General features: G+C 30.2%; 1 protein-coding gene across 1 annotated transcript; it reads left to right on the top strand.

Annotated features, from left to right (window-relative positions):
• The first annotated feature begins 8,984 nt into the window (after positions 1–8,984).
• On the top strand, positions 8,985–13,076 carry LOC123230161 (wax ester synthase/diacylglycerol acyltransferase 6-like). Its single transcript, XM_044656297.1, has 7 exons — positions 8,985–9,256; positions 10,808–11,392; positions 11,506–11,572; positions 12,018–12,130; positions 12,224–12,433; positions 12,517–12,639; positions 12,764–13,076. Exons 1-7 carry the CDS (start codon positions 9,029–9,031, stop codon positions 12,920–12,922), a joined length of 1,485 nt encoding a protein of 494 aa, XP_044512232.1. The 5' UTR covers positions 8,985–9,028; the 3' UTR covers positions 12,923–13,076.
• Positions 13,077–15,177: the final 2,101 nt, after the last annotated feature.

Raw genomic sequence — 15,177 nt, 5'->3', positions numbered from 1 at the left:
GATTCTAACACTTGTTGAATCAATTTATCACTTAAATACACCTCCTTTTAAGGCTTAGGTTTCATTAGAAATATCATACAGCCTTGCACGAAAATCATAGATAGTTTTCAAGTCAATCATTGCTAAATTTTCAAAATTAATTGAGTTTCCCCTGTTCTTAATTCTAAGCTTCTCCCATCCATCTTTAGCATTCTCACAATATCACTTTCATTTGATTTATTGAAACAACATTAAAATTACACGAATAGCTATAGAGTTCCGATTAGACATTTTAGGTTCAACATTAGGCCAAAGTTCCGCTAGTTTTGACTTGATTATACCATCCTATTTTTCTACAAACTTTCTCATCAATTTTAAGAGAGCTCTCATTCTTGCCTTCCCATATGGACAATAATTAGTTCCATCTAACATGGGTGGCCTAATTGTAAAACTACCTTCACAAAACAAATTCATTTAAAAAATAATAACATTAAAGAAAAACCTAAAAAATGTGTTAAACCGGTCAATAAGTAGATATATCAGATATAAAAAATTTAGAATCTTCTTTAATATCAATTGTAAATGATACATGTTGATTATGGTCACAATTTGTGAACACAATCTGCATATGTAATAAATTAAACTTGATTACATGTTCAATAACCCAAACAACAGAATATATAAACAGGCAGTAAATATAAAGGAGGAAAACAATTTTTACATGGTTCATTTATAACCATAACCTACATTCACAGAACCAAATCCAAAAATCTCAAATTCACTATAATGAGTTTACAAAATAAAAACAAAAATTTCAGCATACAGAGCAATAAAATATAATATGAAAAATTAAAAGTTGGTCAATAGCCATTCATTTTCCACTATGCTTCCAACATAGGTGAAGAAATTTAATATCCATTGAAGTTGAAACCAAACTCCCTTCAACTAAGTGAGGTTGAAATCCTTTGTAACTCTAACTTAACAGTATGTACACAAGTGTTTTCTGTTAAAAGAATTTGAAACAATTTCAATAGAAAAAGTTGAAAAGATAGAACTTGAAAATGCAGTAAGCTAATTAAGATTGAAAAGCGGTATTTAGCTTAATTAAAATGGTTGTAGAAGGGTAGTTTATGTAGTGAACTTCATGCCATGGATATGTAACACTTGCGTAATCATATTGTAATGCACCTATCCACTTGTATCAAAAATATAAAAATTGCTGTGTTTTGTAGGTGTAGTACAAAACTGATTTTTCCAAGTGTCATTCACACACACACACACACACATATAAAATCATTGTTATGACAAAGTACATAAAATGTGCAAACAAAATAAAACACTTCATTGTAGTTGTTCATGGGTTGTCAATCAAGAATCTGCAAGTTTGAAGGAACCGGACTACCTCATCTAGATCCATCTTCACCATATCAGTGCATTCCTTTTTCAAGTTTGAAGGTTTAAGTTTAGCAGTTATCCATTGTTCAACAGGTTTAGAATTAGAAACTTCATCTTAGAAAGTGAAAAGATTTGCACAACCATTTACAATAGTTATGCAAACCTTTTCATTAATAAATTCAAAAAATGCTCTCATTCTTGCTTTCTAATATGAATAGTTAATTTCATCTAACACGAGAGGTTAAATAGTTGAACTACATTGTCAAAACAAATCTATTCAAAGGAAATAAACAATATCATGATGCAAGTGAAAAAGATAGCAACAAAGAAGCAAAATCAAATATGTAGAAACCAAACCCGAGAGGATTTACTGAATATGGACAAATTCAGAACTTGTTTTGATACAAAATGAAGAATCTCACCGAGTGAGTGATATGGGTTTGATTAGGTTAGCTCATTATTAAGCTTAGATTTAATTAATATAGTAATGCTCTTGGATGCGTGATTAACACAAACATCAAAAACAAATTGTAATTGTAAAAAAATAGAGGCAGAAAAAGTTTTTACATGGTTCAACTACCAACAATATAGCCTACATCCGTAGGACCTAGTCTAGCAAAAACGAATTTTATTATTAAGCAAACTCAGTGTTCCTAACTGTCCCTGTTGCTAAACTGATTTGTCAATTGCTCTGAAAAGAATTCTAAATCTAAGCATCATGCTTAGAGTAGTTCAAATAGAAGTTTCAAAGCTAAAATCCTTGAGCTTCTAGTCTTGAAGTCCTTTTAAGCACCATTCCGAAACTGTAACCTATGATATGTTCAGTAAGGCTAATCTGTAAGAGGATTTTAAGAAATAAAATGCAAGAATATATAAAACAAAGATACAAAGAAAAATGAGAACCTGACCAAGCTGAAAACAAAGTTAAAATGTCCAATAGTCAAGTTAAATTGAATTGAAGAAGGTGATTGGTTTAAATACCAACACAATCGAACAAGATAATGTCACTTATTCATATCATAATAGTACTCCTACAAAAGTTAAAACAAATTCCAACAAAGACAACAATATTTGTTAAGTGTAAGGTTGAAAAAGGGTCAATACAAATTGTGATAATAAGGTGTATCATATTTGAATACAAAGTTCATAGTTTACCGAAAGTATACACAATTTCACTGCATAAAAAGAGTCAACTTTTGGCTGTTGTGCATTGCTTTACCTTTTGTATAGTATTTACCTCAGGAGTATTAACATAGTACAATTAAAAACTCCCATCAAACTTATGAAGAATTTAGCAAATGGTAGAGTCCACATATTTTGTTCAATAAAATATATTTAATGAACTGAGGTTTGACGAGAAAGCAAAATCTTGTAAACACGTATTAATTTTGCCTCAAAGAGGTATATATGTTCTACAGCTAATAAGTGAATTTTAAGAATTTGATCTTTTGTTAAGATTTATCAGATTTGAGTGAAGCGGCTAAAAGGTTTTTTTTACCTTAATATTTAATTTTACCTAAAATACTGTGTCAATTATTATGCTTAACGTGTATGCATTGGAAGGCTCCTAACCTTTTAGTATATTATTGATTTTTACACTTACAGAAGAAATATAATGCAACTTCAAAAGTTGGTTCAAGCAACTAGATCTTCAAAATAACCTCCAACAAATTCAAGTCGACTCCTTTTTAGATAAGCATTTTGATTTCACTTCCCAAAATTACTGTAGCAGATTCCCCATTATCCAGTAACAGTTTAAATATTAAAGGGAAAAGGACTATTTTCCACTCAAGTTTTAGCTTTATCTCAAAAGTATATCCACGTCTAATAAAAAACTCAAACACCCACCCATCTCTAAACCGCCATTAAGTTTGTTGTTAAATAGAGGGTTAAACTGTCATTTTACTAATTATAGTCCAGTTATATAATTTTATCGCATTTTCCACCTCCGATTTTAAAAATTAACTTTTACCCCCATTTCTGAACTGTGAAAAGTGCTTTTACCCCCTCAAATCCCTAATTTTTTTTTTACTTTCCCTCCGGCCACTGGCAACGACGTTGCTGTAGGGAGAGTGATGAATGTCGTCTAGATCTGGACGACGCTCATTGACCTTCACTGGACAACGGAGCGTCATCCATTCTCTGGACGATGCTCGTCATCCATTCTAGACGACTTGGACGACGCTTGTCATCCAGAATGGACTACAAAACGTTGTCCAGAGTAGATGACGAAACGTCATCCAAAGATCTAGACAATGAGGGTCATCCAGAATAGACGACGAAACATCGTCCAAAGATCTAGACGACACTCATCATCCAGATCTAGACGACGATCGTTGTCCAGAGGTCATCATCGTCTAGAGGTGGTCGACCTCTGGACAAAAGCTTCTCCATTGTCATCGGAGAAAGTGGCTGCATTTCAGGCAGGAAAAATGAATTTTTTAAAATTTAATTCATGAGACAAATGTTAGTTTTTCAAATTAAAGGGGGGAAAATGAGATGAAATTTTAATTATTTTATATTATTAATAAAATAATAAATTTGCCCCTTGACCCTAACAGAAAATATGTGAATAGATCCAAACAGATTAAACTTTGGGTGGATATTTGTTTTTTTTATTAAGGGTGAGTATAGTTTTGAGATAAAGATAAAACTCGGGTGGGAAATAGTCCTTTTCCCAATATTAAATTTACGTGATAGAAATTGAAAGCCTTTGCTCATTCAACCTAGGAGCAAATCAACACATTATCCAATTAATCTGATTGAAAACTGTCAATTAACTCAATGAACTCAATTTGAATTTTTCCTCTTGCAAAACTCATTTTAATTAGCTTGTTTGTCTTTATTTAACATATATAATATGTTAGACGTAATATTTTTCAACGATATTATTAATTTTTAGGAGTGTCTTAAACTTGATGATGATGTAAAGCCACCACGCCGTAGAAAGTCAAGAACTGCATTTATTTTGCCACGGAATTGATCAATTTATTATTAGATGAATGGATTGATCAAAAAAAGTTATGTTGGGAATTGAAGTAAAAGACGAAGATTGGTCTTCGATCTAAGAATCTAAAAAAGGAATACTGAAATTAATGTTGCCTTGCGGCTTGAACTACCTGTAATTTTTTATTAAAATCAAAACAGTTTTCCCTAAACGAGTGTAGATGCAAAAAAATATTTCACAAGTTATAAGGCTAATCAAATTCCATTTGATGCAATAGATATTCTCTAAAGCATATAATGTTATAGCCAGCTCAAAAGGACAAATAATTATTGTGACATAAACATTGCTTGGTGCGTGCTAAATTTTGCAAACAAACCTCATTAATTATCTTCATATTTGTAAGGATGTTGATGGAGTTCAAATAAATACAAAGAAGAGTTATGTTGATGCGATAACGCTATCTTCTTCACTGATCATGCTAACCGTTGCTGACTCTTTCATCATTAAAGTCATTCAAGGTTAATTTAAGATTTGAGTGTAAAGGTTAACATTACTCATCTTGTTAGAAATTTGTTTGAAATGTGGCTCACATACAAAAATAGATGAACGCTCCATAAGAGGTGAAAGGGTGTTCCAACTAATGTAGAATTAGAGTAAAGTTGTTCTAAGCGTGAAATGACCATTTTAGGCATTGTAAAGTGCATAACTTAACGATCATTCCACTAAATTTATCATTTCCAGTTCCAAAAGCGTTCAAGTCATTTCAAAAAAGAACAAAGTTATTTCATAGAGAATGAGATTGTTCAAAGTTCAATAATTTGTGAGAAATAGAACGAGAAAGAGAATAAGCTCGTTTCATGAAGAAGGAGCAAGCTAGAATCTTCGAATGTGTGTTTCATCACATGGAATGATTGTTCCTTTGCGCAGGATTGAAAAGTTTTAGTCAAGATAATGTTGTATTCTAGGTCCCCCCCATATAAAGAAAACCTAGGTTTTACAATGTAAACCAGCTTAAACTTATTATTCAATGATTAATAAAAAGAATAACAACTCTATGTATGTAGGCACATTACTAAACCACATAAATATTGTATGTTTTTATGATTGATTGGTTAATTGGTTTTTTCCATATTATTTCTCTTGAGTTATTGTTTTATTCGATTTGAATCTTTTTAAGGAAGAAATTTAAACAATTGGTATTAGACCTAAGCAAAGATAAGAAAACTGAGTGCACACGCAAAGTTCGACAAGTTCAATGGTAAGGTAAATTTTACTTTTGGCAATTAAGGGTTTAAAATTTGTTAATGCAGAATAGGGTGAACAAGGTGTTAATTCAAATAAATTTATGTATTACATGTAAGATATAGATAAAGAATTGTCATTTATTAATTAAAAAACCACAATATAATTTTTGAACAAGATTACAATATTAGTTTAATGATCAGCTTTAAAGCACCTTCTCTAACAATGCTACCATTACAAAAGTTGAATCATTTCTTGGACTAGCTCAAAACCACTACATGTTAAGTAGTAAAGGGTTGGAGCTTTAGGTTGAGGCACCTATTTTCAACATTGAGCTCATTTTTAAAGGTGTGAATATCTACCAAGGTAGAGATTGTTAGAAATGTGGTTCATATTTGAAAACAATTCACTTAAATTTTTTTAATAGATGGAATGACATTCTATCTAAGGTGAATGAGCATTCCAAATGACGAAGAATCAAAACATGGTTATTTCAACCACGGAATGGCCATTCTAGATGTCGTATAGTGCAAAATGATCATTTCAATAAATTTATCGTTGCTAGTTCTAGAAGTGTTCAAACTGTTTTGAGGAACAATAGGGTCATGCTAAAGAGAATGAGATCATTTTAAGTTCGATGATTTGCAAGAAGCAAAACAAGAAAGGGCATAGGCTCGTTCAATGAAGAATGAGTAATCTAAAAGCTTGGAATGTGTATTCCATCATGTGGAATGACTATTCTGTCAAGAAGGACTCAAAAATTTTAATCAAGTTGAAACTGCATTTTAGATTCCTCTACATAAAGGAAAATCTATATTTTACAATATAACCAATTTAAACTTATTCTTCAGTAATTAATTGAAAAAACAATGACTCTGTGTATGTAGGCACATTGTTGAACCATGTAAACAATAAATGTGTTTTTTTATCTAAGATTGTGTGCAAAGCTTAAACAATACATCTTACACATTATATAGTTTATGGTCAAAATGATATTAAGATATACATTGCATGCATGATATAATTCTCAAATTTTAATCATTTATCAAAATATTTAAAAAAAAGGTATCTTATATGAACTCAAATTTGTGACATTAATTTCTGGTAATTTAGTAATTGCAATTTGTAGTTAATATTTGAAAAGTTGATAAGAAAATTAATTATTCTATCACTCCAAATCTTTGTAGACCCTCTATTTATTGACTTTTATTGGTCCCTATTATACATTGAATATTTACTTTCACCTCGGATGGAGTAATGTAGACCAGTTGTTTCATATGGTCACCATCAATGCATGTGATAAATGCGCTTGTTTGTGTAAAGATAATTTATAAAATTTTGAATTAATGTCATTGCTTCAAGCTTTTGAAAAGCTTAACCAACTGTTTCATATGGTCACCATTTGTGCATGTGATACATGCGCTTGTCTGTGTAAAGATGACTTACAACATTTTTGAATTAGTGCCACTGCTTCTGTTTGAAAGGCTTCAAGCACATGTTTCAAGCTTTTGAAAACAATTGATGATGTCGCTTCGTAAGAAGATTCGATTTTTACTGATTCAAAATATGGGGGTTTGAACTTGACATCTTCGGCTCAGGTTTTGTGCAATCAGTGGAGGACAATTCCTTGAAGCGTGGCCAGCTGCCCAACGCAAGCCTCATGTTAGTCTTTAGGATTCGTCTGGATCATACATGAAAATACTATTTTATTCATTAGAAATGTTTTTTAATTTCGTCCACTTTATTTCTGAAGGTTTAATTTTATCACATTCATAAGAATAAAAATTATACCCGAATTGGCCCCTAACAAGGGCAAGACGATAAGAGAGAGATATTTCTCTACCTCTACTTGTCCCATATAGATTTAGTAGTTAATGTCATCAGATTGTGTCCATATTATATTAATTCAAGTTTAAGATAAGTGATTTTTAACTTTAATCCGATCTAAATTAAAATAACAACATTTTATTTTGTTTGAGAATACTCTAAAAATTACATACAAAAAACCTTTAAATACGTCAATAATTTTAGTAATCAAATCTCATTCTCCATACTTAATAATAAAATAAAATTTTAAATTAAAAAAAAAAACAACTGCATAAGAAACATTTTCTCATCTTCGTCTCGTCCTCGATATGGGTATAACAAAGTATCCTTGTCCCCTCCCTATGGAAGAAAATTCTCTCCCATCCCCTTCCCCATTCTCATGGAGAAAATTCCCCAGCCCATCCTCACAAAAAAAAATTTCCCTTCCCATCTCCTCTAGATAAATAATAAAATATTTATTATAAGTTAGGGTATATTTGTCATAATTCAAAACTTTCAAAGTATTTCAATATTTAAGAATTTAAGAGATATATAGAAGCGAGGACAAACCGGAGAAGGGATAGGTCAAGAATATGTCTATCTTCATCCTTGATTGTTGGGATTTTAGTCATTCCTATCTTTGTCCCCGTTCCAATTGCAAGATCCCCTTCCCATTCATAGAGAGGTAGATCGGGAATCCAATTTGGCAGGCTAAATTGTCATATCTAATTTCAATTATAGTTGATATTTATCATTCAACATTTTTTTAATACGTCTTTAACAAATGCTATTAAAGTAATATTTCTTAAAGCATTTGAGTTAGTTCGGATTATTTGGATTACTGTCGTGTTAACTCTTACAGTATCCAATTTAGTTTCAAATCATATCTAGTTGACTCAAATTAAATTTTATTTCAAGACAACTCAACTCGAATATGATTTTTTTATGTTATGTAATATCAGTTTAACATATCATAATAAATTTTGTTAACTCTAGTCCCATACTAGCAGATCCGATAAAATTTACAATGTGTTGCACATCCACCCTAAGGCAACTTGGAAGTAATGATATAAAGGAAAGTTCAAAATTTCTAACTTGTAAATTTGTAATACGAAATCTCTTCCCAAAGAGGTGGCAAAAGCAAACGCTGAAACACTAGCAAACAACGAGGGAATTGGCAACTGAGAAGATTGTGAACAACGTAGGGAACATTTTAATAAGCAAAATAAATAAAAAAATAAATTCCTAATATTTATCCTAGTTTTGGTGTTAAAATATCATAACATAGTTTTACTGGAATGAGCTTATCAGCCTCATTACAGCCAGGAACAATCAGAGGGAATCAATGACAGTCGTCATTCGAAAAATGAATTATTAATTGCCAAGAAAAGGGCAAGAGCAATGGAACTTCATTATTTCCAACAACTTAAATTATGAAGGGCATCTGTGATTGAAACTTGCAACTGCCTGGGGTCAGTGGCGGCCTAAGTGGTGTTTATAGCAACACCAGCTACCCTTGTCTATAAAAGGAGACAATTCATCCACAAATATTCATGAAAAGAGTTGATTAAGCTAACTCTTGCTTTCCTATAAATACTCCATCCTTCACATTTTCCTATACTCGTTCCACCAACTGATCATTTTATAGAAAGATTGAAAATGCAAGGTCTTAAACCTATCAAAGTGAGCACAGACGTTGAAAAATTGACATTGCACAATGTTATGGAAAATCAGCCTTTGAGTCCAATGGCTCGTATGTTTCATGAGCCTGATTCTAACGTCTATATTATGGCCATGATTGGTTTGAAGACAGAAATCAATGCAGAAGTTGTTAAAGCAAACTTGGTGCATACTTTGGTTAAGCACCCTCGTTTCTCTAGCTTGCAGGTAAAATTAATCATGCTTCACCATCATAACATTATGGCATATAATTCTAACAATTTCATGAAATTCATTCGATTTTGGTTTTCATCACAATTTTTTTTTTTTTGGGAAGTTGTTTTCATCATAGTTATTATCTGTTAAAGGTCTGAATTAAATTGTATCCCTGTATATTTAAATTTATTTTAAAAAAAAAAAGATATAACATTTGGAGATAATGAACTATTGTGGTTTTTTTTTTTTGGTAAGGAACCAATTCTTTCTTTCATTAAGGGGTCTAATTTTCATATTTTCTGTTAGAATATAAAATATATTCTGACATTTTCTAATTAAATGAATTAAACTTTTAACACTTCTTATTGAAAATATTGAACTCTTACCTAACTTTCATCAGTGTTAGATAGGAAATGATATGACAATTTTCTTTTGTTAAAAAACGCAGACATGGTCCTTGTGGTATGCTAACATATATAATCGATCAAGCAAAATTGATCTTCCTTTATTAGATGCTGTTAAAATGACGATGTTTAGAATAAATATTCTATCATGTGTCTGTAGAGAAAATAAGACCTAGTGTCTTTTTATAATAGTTTATTGGATTCTCTTATTACAACCTTAATAAACTCAATAATCCACAATTACTTAGTTAAATCTGAGATTTAATTTATAAGTTGTATTGAATATTCAACAAAATTGACCATGATATGTGTTTAAAAAAAACTCAGTAGTCTATATATTTTCCTAGATTTTATTAAATCAGAACATTATTAATGTTGGCTTATATTCAACAGATTTTCTGAAACAGTCATTAATAGAGCCAGCCTTATTGGGCATTCATTCTTAACAACCCTTTAATGGTTGGTCCGTGATTTCGTCCTAAGAAAGGACGTCGCTAAATAAGTTGTTAATAGAGAACGGTACGGAAGGGGTTGGACACGAATTAAATTGACTAAGAATTGAAAGTTAGTTTAGTTTTGTCTAATTCAATTCGAATTTATTTAGTTTAAATTTAAACTAAGTTTAGGTTAAGAGATTTGTCTTATTTTTAAAACTGAGATAAATTTGAATTAAAAAGAGTTTAACATAATCTAACTCATAAGCTAAGTGAAAAACTTAATTCGATTTGAATTTGATTTATAGTTCAATTTGAATTATGTTAAGTAATTATTAAAAATAACACCATTTTACTTATTATTGATAAAACAATATAACAAATTCAAACATAAATCCAAGTTATAAATTTGAATTATATACTCAAATTAAATTATTTTTATTTAAATTAAACTCAAACTATTTATAATTTTAATTTAACAAATTTAATCTAAATTATTTTTTATTTTAACTGAATATTTAAGATCAACCAATTTGCACCCACGCCTGTTCAGAACGAGTGATTGATATTATTTTTTAATTAACACAAAATATCCATTTATATTTATGGAACATATCTCGAGTTAGACTTTTCAACGCATTCCTTCATTTGTATTATTAGCTTTTCTAGATGAAATATGTCATCATCCTAAACTAGCTTGAATTCAATTCCTTTGATAATGGCAGGTTGTGGATGAACAGAATGGTGGGAGGCTAATCTGGCTACCAACCGAGGTGAATTTAGACAATCACGTTGTAGTCCCCAAGCTGGACCCAAACAGCATTGAATTGTCTGATAAATTTGTGGAAGATTACATCTCCAATCTCAGCAAAAATGGAATCAAGATGTCAATACCAATGTGGGATATCCATCTCCTCAACGTTAAAACTTCTGATGCTGAATCCGTCGCCGTTCTTCGAGTCCACCACTCTCTCGGTGATGGAACTTCTCTTATGTCTCTCTTCCTTGCTTGTACTCGTAAGGTTTCTAACCCAGAAGAACCCCCCACCATTCCAATGGTTAATAAAGCGAATTCCAAAAAATCTTCAAGAGGGTTATGGGGAAAACTCATCAAGCTATGGTTGGCTTTGTTGCTGTTCTGGAACACTCTTGTTGATGTTGTGATGTTTCTTGCTACGACATTAATGCTTGTAAAGGATACGGAAACGCCTCTTAAAGGTCCCTTGGGCGTTGGAACAACTCCTCGGCGATTTGTTCATCGATCTGTCAGTTTGGATGATATCATGCTTATAAAGAATACAATGAGAACTGTAAGTTAATTTTCTTCCACTTGTGTTTGATAATTTTGTATAATTTCATACAGCAGAAACTCTCTAGGCATATACCTTGAAATATAATTATTTTTGGCATTGGGATTGTGTAGACAATCAATGATGTTATGCTAGGAGTGACTCAAGCAGGCTTGTCTCGGTATCTCAATCGAAAATATGGTGAGTTATACATTATTTACTTATTTCTAGTTGTTTTATTGCAAACACAATCAATTCAATAATATTATATGCACCTAATTTAGTACCCAATTGAATATATCATCCAATCACATAATGATATATTATTAGATATTCAAAACTGAATATAATTAAGTTTGGAATACATGAACATGAAGTAACTAATTTCTATTCTCTTCTTTATTTTCTCTGATAATCAAAACCAATTAACTGAATAATTTATTAATGTACATGACTTAAATCTTCGTTTTAACTCTGCAAACTACATCAAATTGAATTTCATACCACATCATGCCAATCTCTTCAATTCAAATTAAGTTTATAGATAGTACAAATTTTTCTTATCATTATTTGTACATGTTTCGTATTAATACAAATTGATGAATTTTTGCGACGTTGATGTTATGATCTCAAAAAACCATTGCAGGGGAGAGTATTAAGATTGATAAGGGAGCATCAGAAAGAAGAAACAATCTTCCAAAGAACATTCGTCTTAGAGCGACCTTTTTCATGAACCTCAGGCCGTCTCCAGGGATTCAAGTCAGTGTACATGACTTTTTTTCAGGTTCAGTGATTTATATTACATTATATATGGTGTAAAATATATGGAAATTTCATTATGATACAATGTAGGAGCTAGCTGATATGATGAAGAAGGGTACTAAAGCAAAGTGGGGCAACCAAATTGGTTATTTAATCTACCCTTTCACCATTGCATTACGAGATAATCCATTAGGCTACCTCAGAGAAGCTAAGGCCGCCATGGATAGGAAAAAAGCTTCTTTAGAGGCTTCTTTCTCTTATTTCTTGGCTAAATATTTTCTCAAGTTTGGTGGCATGAAGGTACAATTACTATTCTTTTCTTTTCATTACCATGAAATATATATAGTCAAATTAATTACAGATTCTTCTAATATCTTGAACAGATGGCTAGCTTTCCATCTCAAACCACATTGTGGTTCTCAAATGTGGCTGGCCCCAAAGAAGAAATCAGTTTATTTGGACATCCAGTGGCTTATATAGCCCCAAGTTGTTTTGGGCAACCCAATGTAAGCCTAACCTATTATTATATTGAACCCTAACCCACTAGTTTTAACTTTTAGGTGAGATGGCAACTTATCAATGAATATCATCTAGTTGAAACAAGCTAATCAACATTAAATTGTATTGCAGGGATTGATGATTCATGTTGTAAGTTATGTGAACAAGATGACATTCATCTTATCAGTTGATGATGGTATTATTCCTGACCCTCATCAGCTTTGTGATGATCTTGAAGAATCTCTTAACCTCATCAAAACCGCCATCATCAATTTGAAGACGACTACTTAAGATAAATGGTCATAACTTCACCGCATACATATTAATGCAGTACCAGTTCATGGCTATATGCTAGTATCTTCATATGTAATTCTAAATAATGGAACTGGGAAAATGTACTGAATCACTTTTACAAGTTCATAGTTATATGTTTGCAATAGCTAAGGATATTAGTATGTTAATATGTTATTTCAAATAATGGAAGTGGGAGAAAATGTGCTGAATCACTTTTTCGTATGGGCCTCTCTCTTGCTAGTTTTTGCATAATTACTTATATCACAGCAATGATGAGATTGTTAGTGTTAATTTTTAGCTTTCTTTAAATTATTTAAGACGTATAAATAGGAGATTTCTGCAGATTTGCGCTGCTATAATCTACAGATTTGTTCTTAAGCTCATGAACTGCAAAGGAACTTGTGCATTTTGTGAAGAGAAGCTACATTCTTCATCTCTTCTGTGATTGAGCTGCAGAATTTAATGCATGGCAGAGTCCGCATACTTTGCTGAATAAAATATATCATATGAACTCAAGTTTGACAAGAGAAAAGAAATATTTTAATAGGCATATATGTTCTAGAGTTAATATATGATTTTTAAGATTTAAGAATTTTTGTTAAGATTTCTTAGTTTTAATTTGCTGTTGATTCAATAATTTTATTGATAATTTTGCAAGTTTTTTCACTTATAAATTTGAGTGAACCAGCTAAAATGTTATTTCTCCTAAATAATTTAATTTTACCTACTCAGCTATGTCATTTAATAAGCTCAACATGTATGCATTGGAATATGGATACTGTTTTTACATTTAAGGTGTTGTGTTTTCACATATCAAAAAATTATTTTGATAATTTATTTTTTATTATTAAAATTATTTTAATAATTTTTTATTATTATTAATGATATAATAAATAACATAAAAAATTATTATTATTATATTCATCTTAACTATTAAAATATTATCAAATAATATTGATTTTATTATAATTATATTATTATTTATTATTTTTTAAATAAAAATTTACATAAAATAATATATTAATATATTTTTATTATCTTTAACCAAATATAATAATTATTTATATTTATTAAATTTTATCAAATATAAACAATATTTAATAAAATATTTTTTTAATTTTTATAATAAAATATCATCAAAATTAACCATACCCTAAACATTATTCCATATTTGAATATTTAATTGACGTGATAGAAATTGACAGCCTCTGCACATCCAAAACAAATTTGAACGTGTCTTCGTACAAAACAATAATATTTTTCAACAACATTATTAATTGCTTAAAAGCATCATCCTGGAGAGCGTGACAGATGAGAGTACTATTAATTTAAAAAACAAATTTACTTAGGTTCATTTATTTGAAATTTGTTTATCTATTTAACACTTTAAGTATTTAATCTGTAATTAGATAGTGTATAATATGTGATAAAGTATTATATTTTATATTTAATTTAAAATATCCAATTATATAATTAAATAATTATTAAAATTGTGAGTATATAATTTTATATGAGAATACGGTTATTGTTAACTCTCTAAATGAAGATTTATATTGCATGCATAATTAATGAAAAAAATAAAATAAGGGTCTTGGAAGGAACATACTGTAAATAGAAAGTGAAAGAAAATATTGAAATTCCTCAATTTTATTCACTTAATCACTTCAGGTTACATGAAACAATTTATATAAGAAATATGTCACGTGGCAATCCTCATCCTCATCGAATCACATCTTAACCATACAATAAAAAGAGAAAAAAATGCAAAAGCAATCATCCGTGCCCTTTCATTCGATTGTTACATTTCTTCAGTTGAAGTTGAGATAAACCCAAAAAAAAAAAAAATGAAGTGAAGATGGAACACTTTTGACAATAATATAATCTAAATAGTTCATTCTTTTATCAAAATATTGTGTCTTCAAACTTTATTGAAATGGTTTATAATCAAATAATTAAATGATTTTGAATTAAAAATAATATAACATTCAATCTACGATGACTCAAACAAAGAGCAATGCAAAGTTTGTTGCACTAAAGAGTTTGTTCTTGATTGAAATAGCTCTTTTGAATTTTGTTCATCAAAATTCCTTGTGTTTAACCCATATTGTTTAAAGAACGTTATTCATTCTTCAATTTGTAGTTTCCCTTTTAACTCCTTAAACCTAAAAATAGATAGAGGTTTAGTAAAAATATCTATAACTTGAAATTATGTAGGTGGATATTGAACCTTTAAATTATTAGTTGTCACATGT

The sequence above is a fragment of the Mangifera indica genome, chromosome 11 (assembly GCF_011075055.1).
Source record: "Mangifera indica cultivar Alphonso chromosome 11, CATAS_Mindica_2.1, whole genome shotgun sequence".
NCBI classification, from domain to species: domain Eukaryota; kingdom Viridiplantae; phylum Streptophyta; class Magnoliopsida; order Sapindales; family Anacardiaceae; genus Mangifera; species Mangifera indica.
Note: the sequence above shows the minus strand (reverse complement) of the source record. Positions and strands in the feature narration are given on the sequence as shown.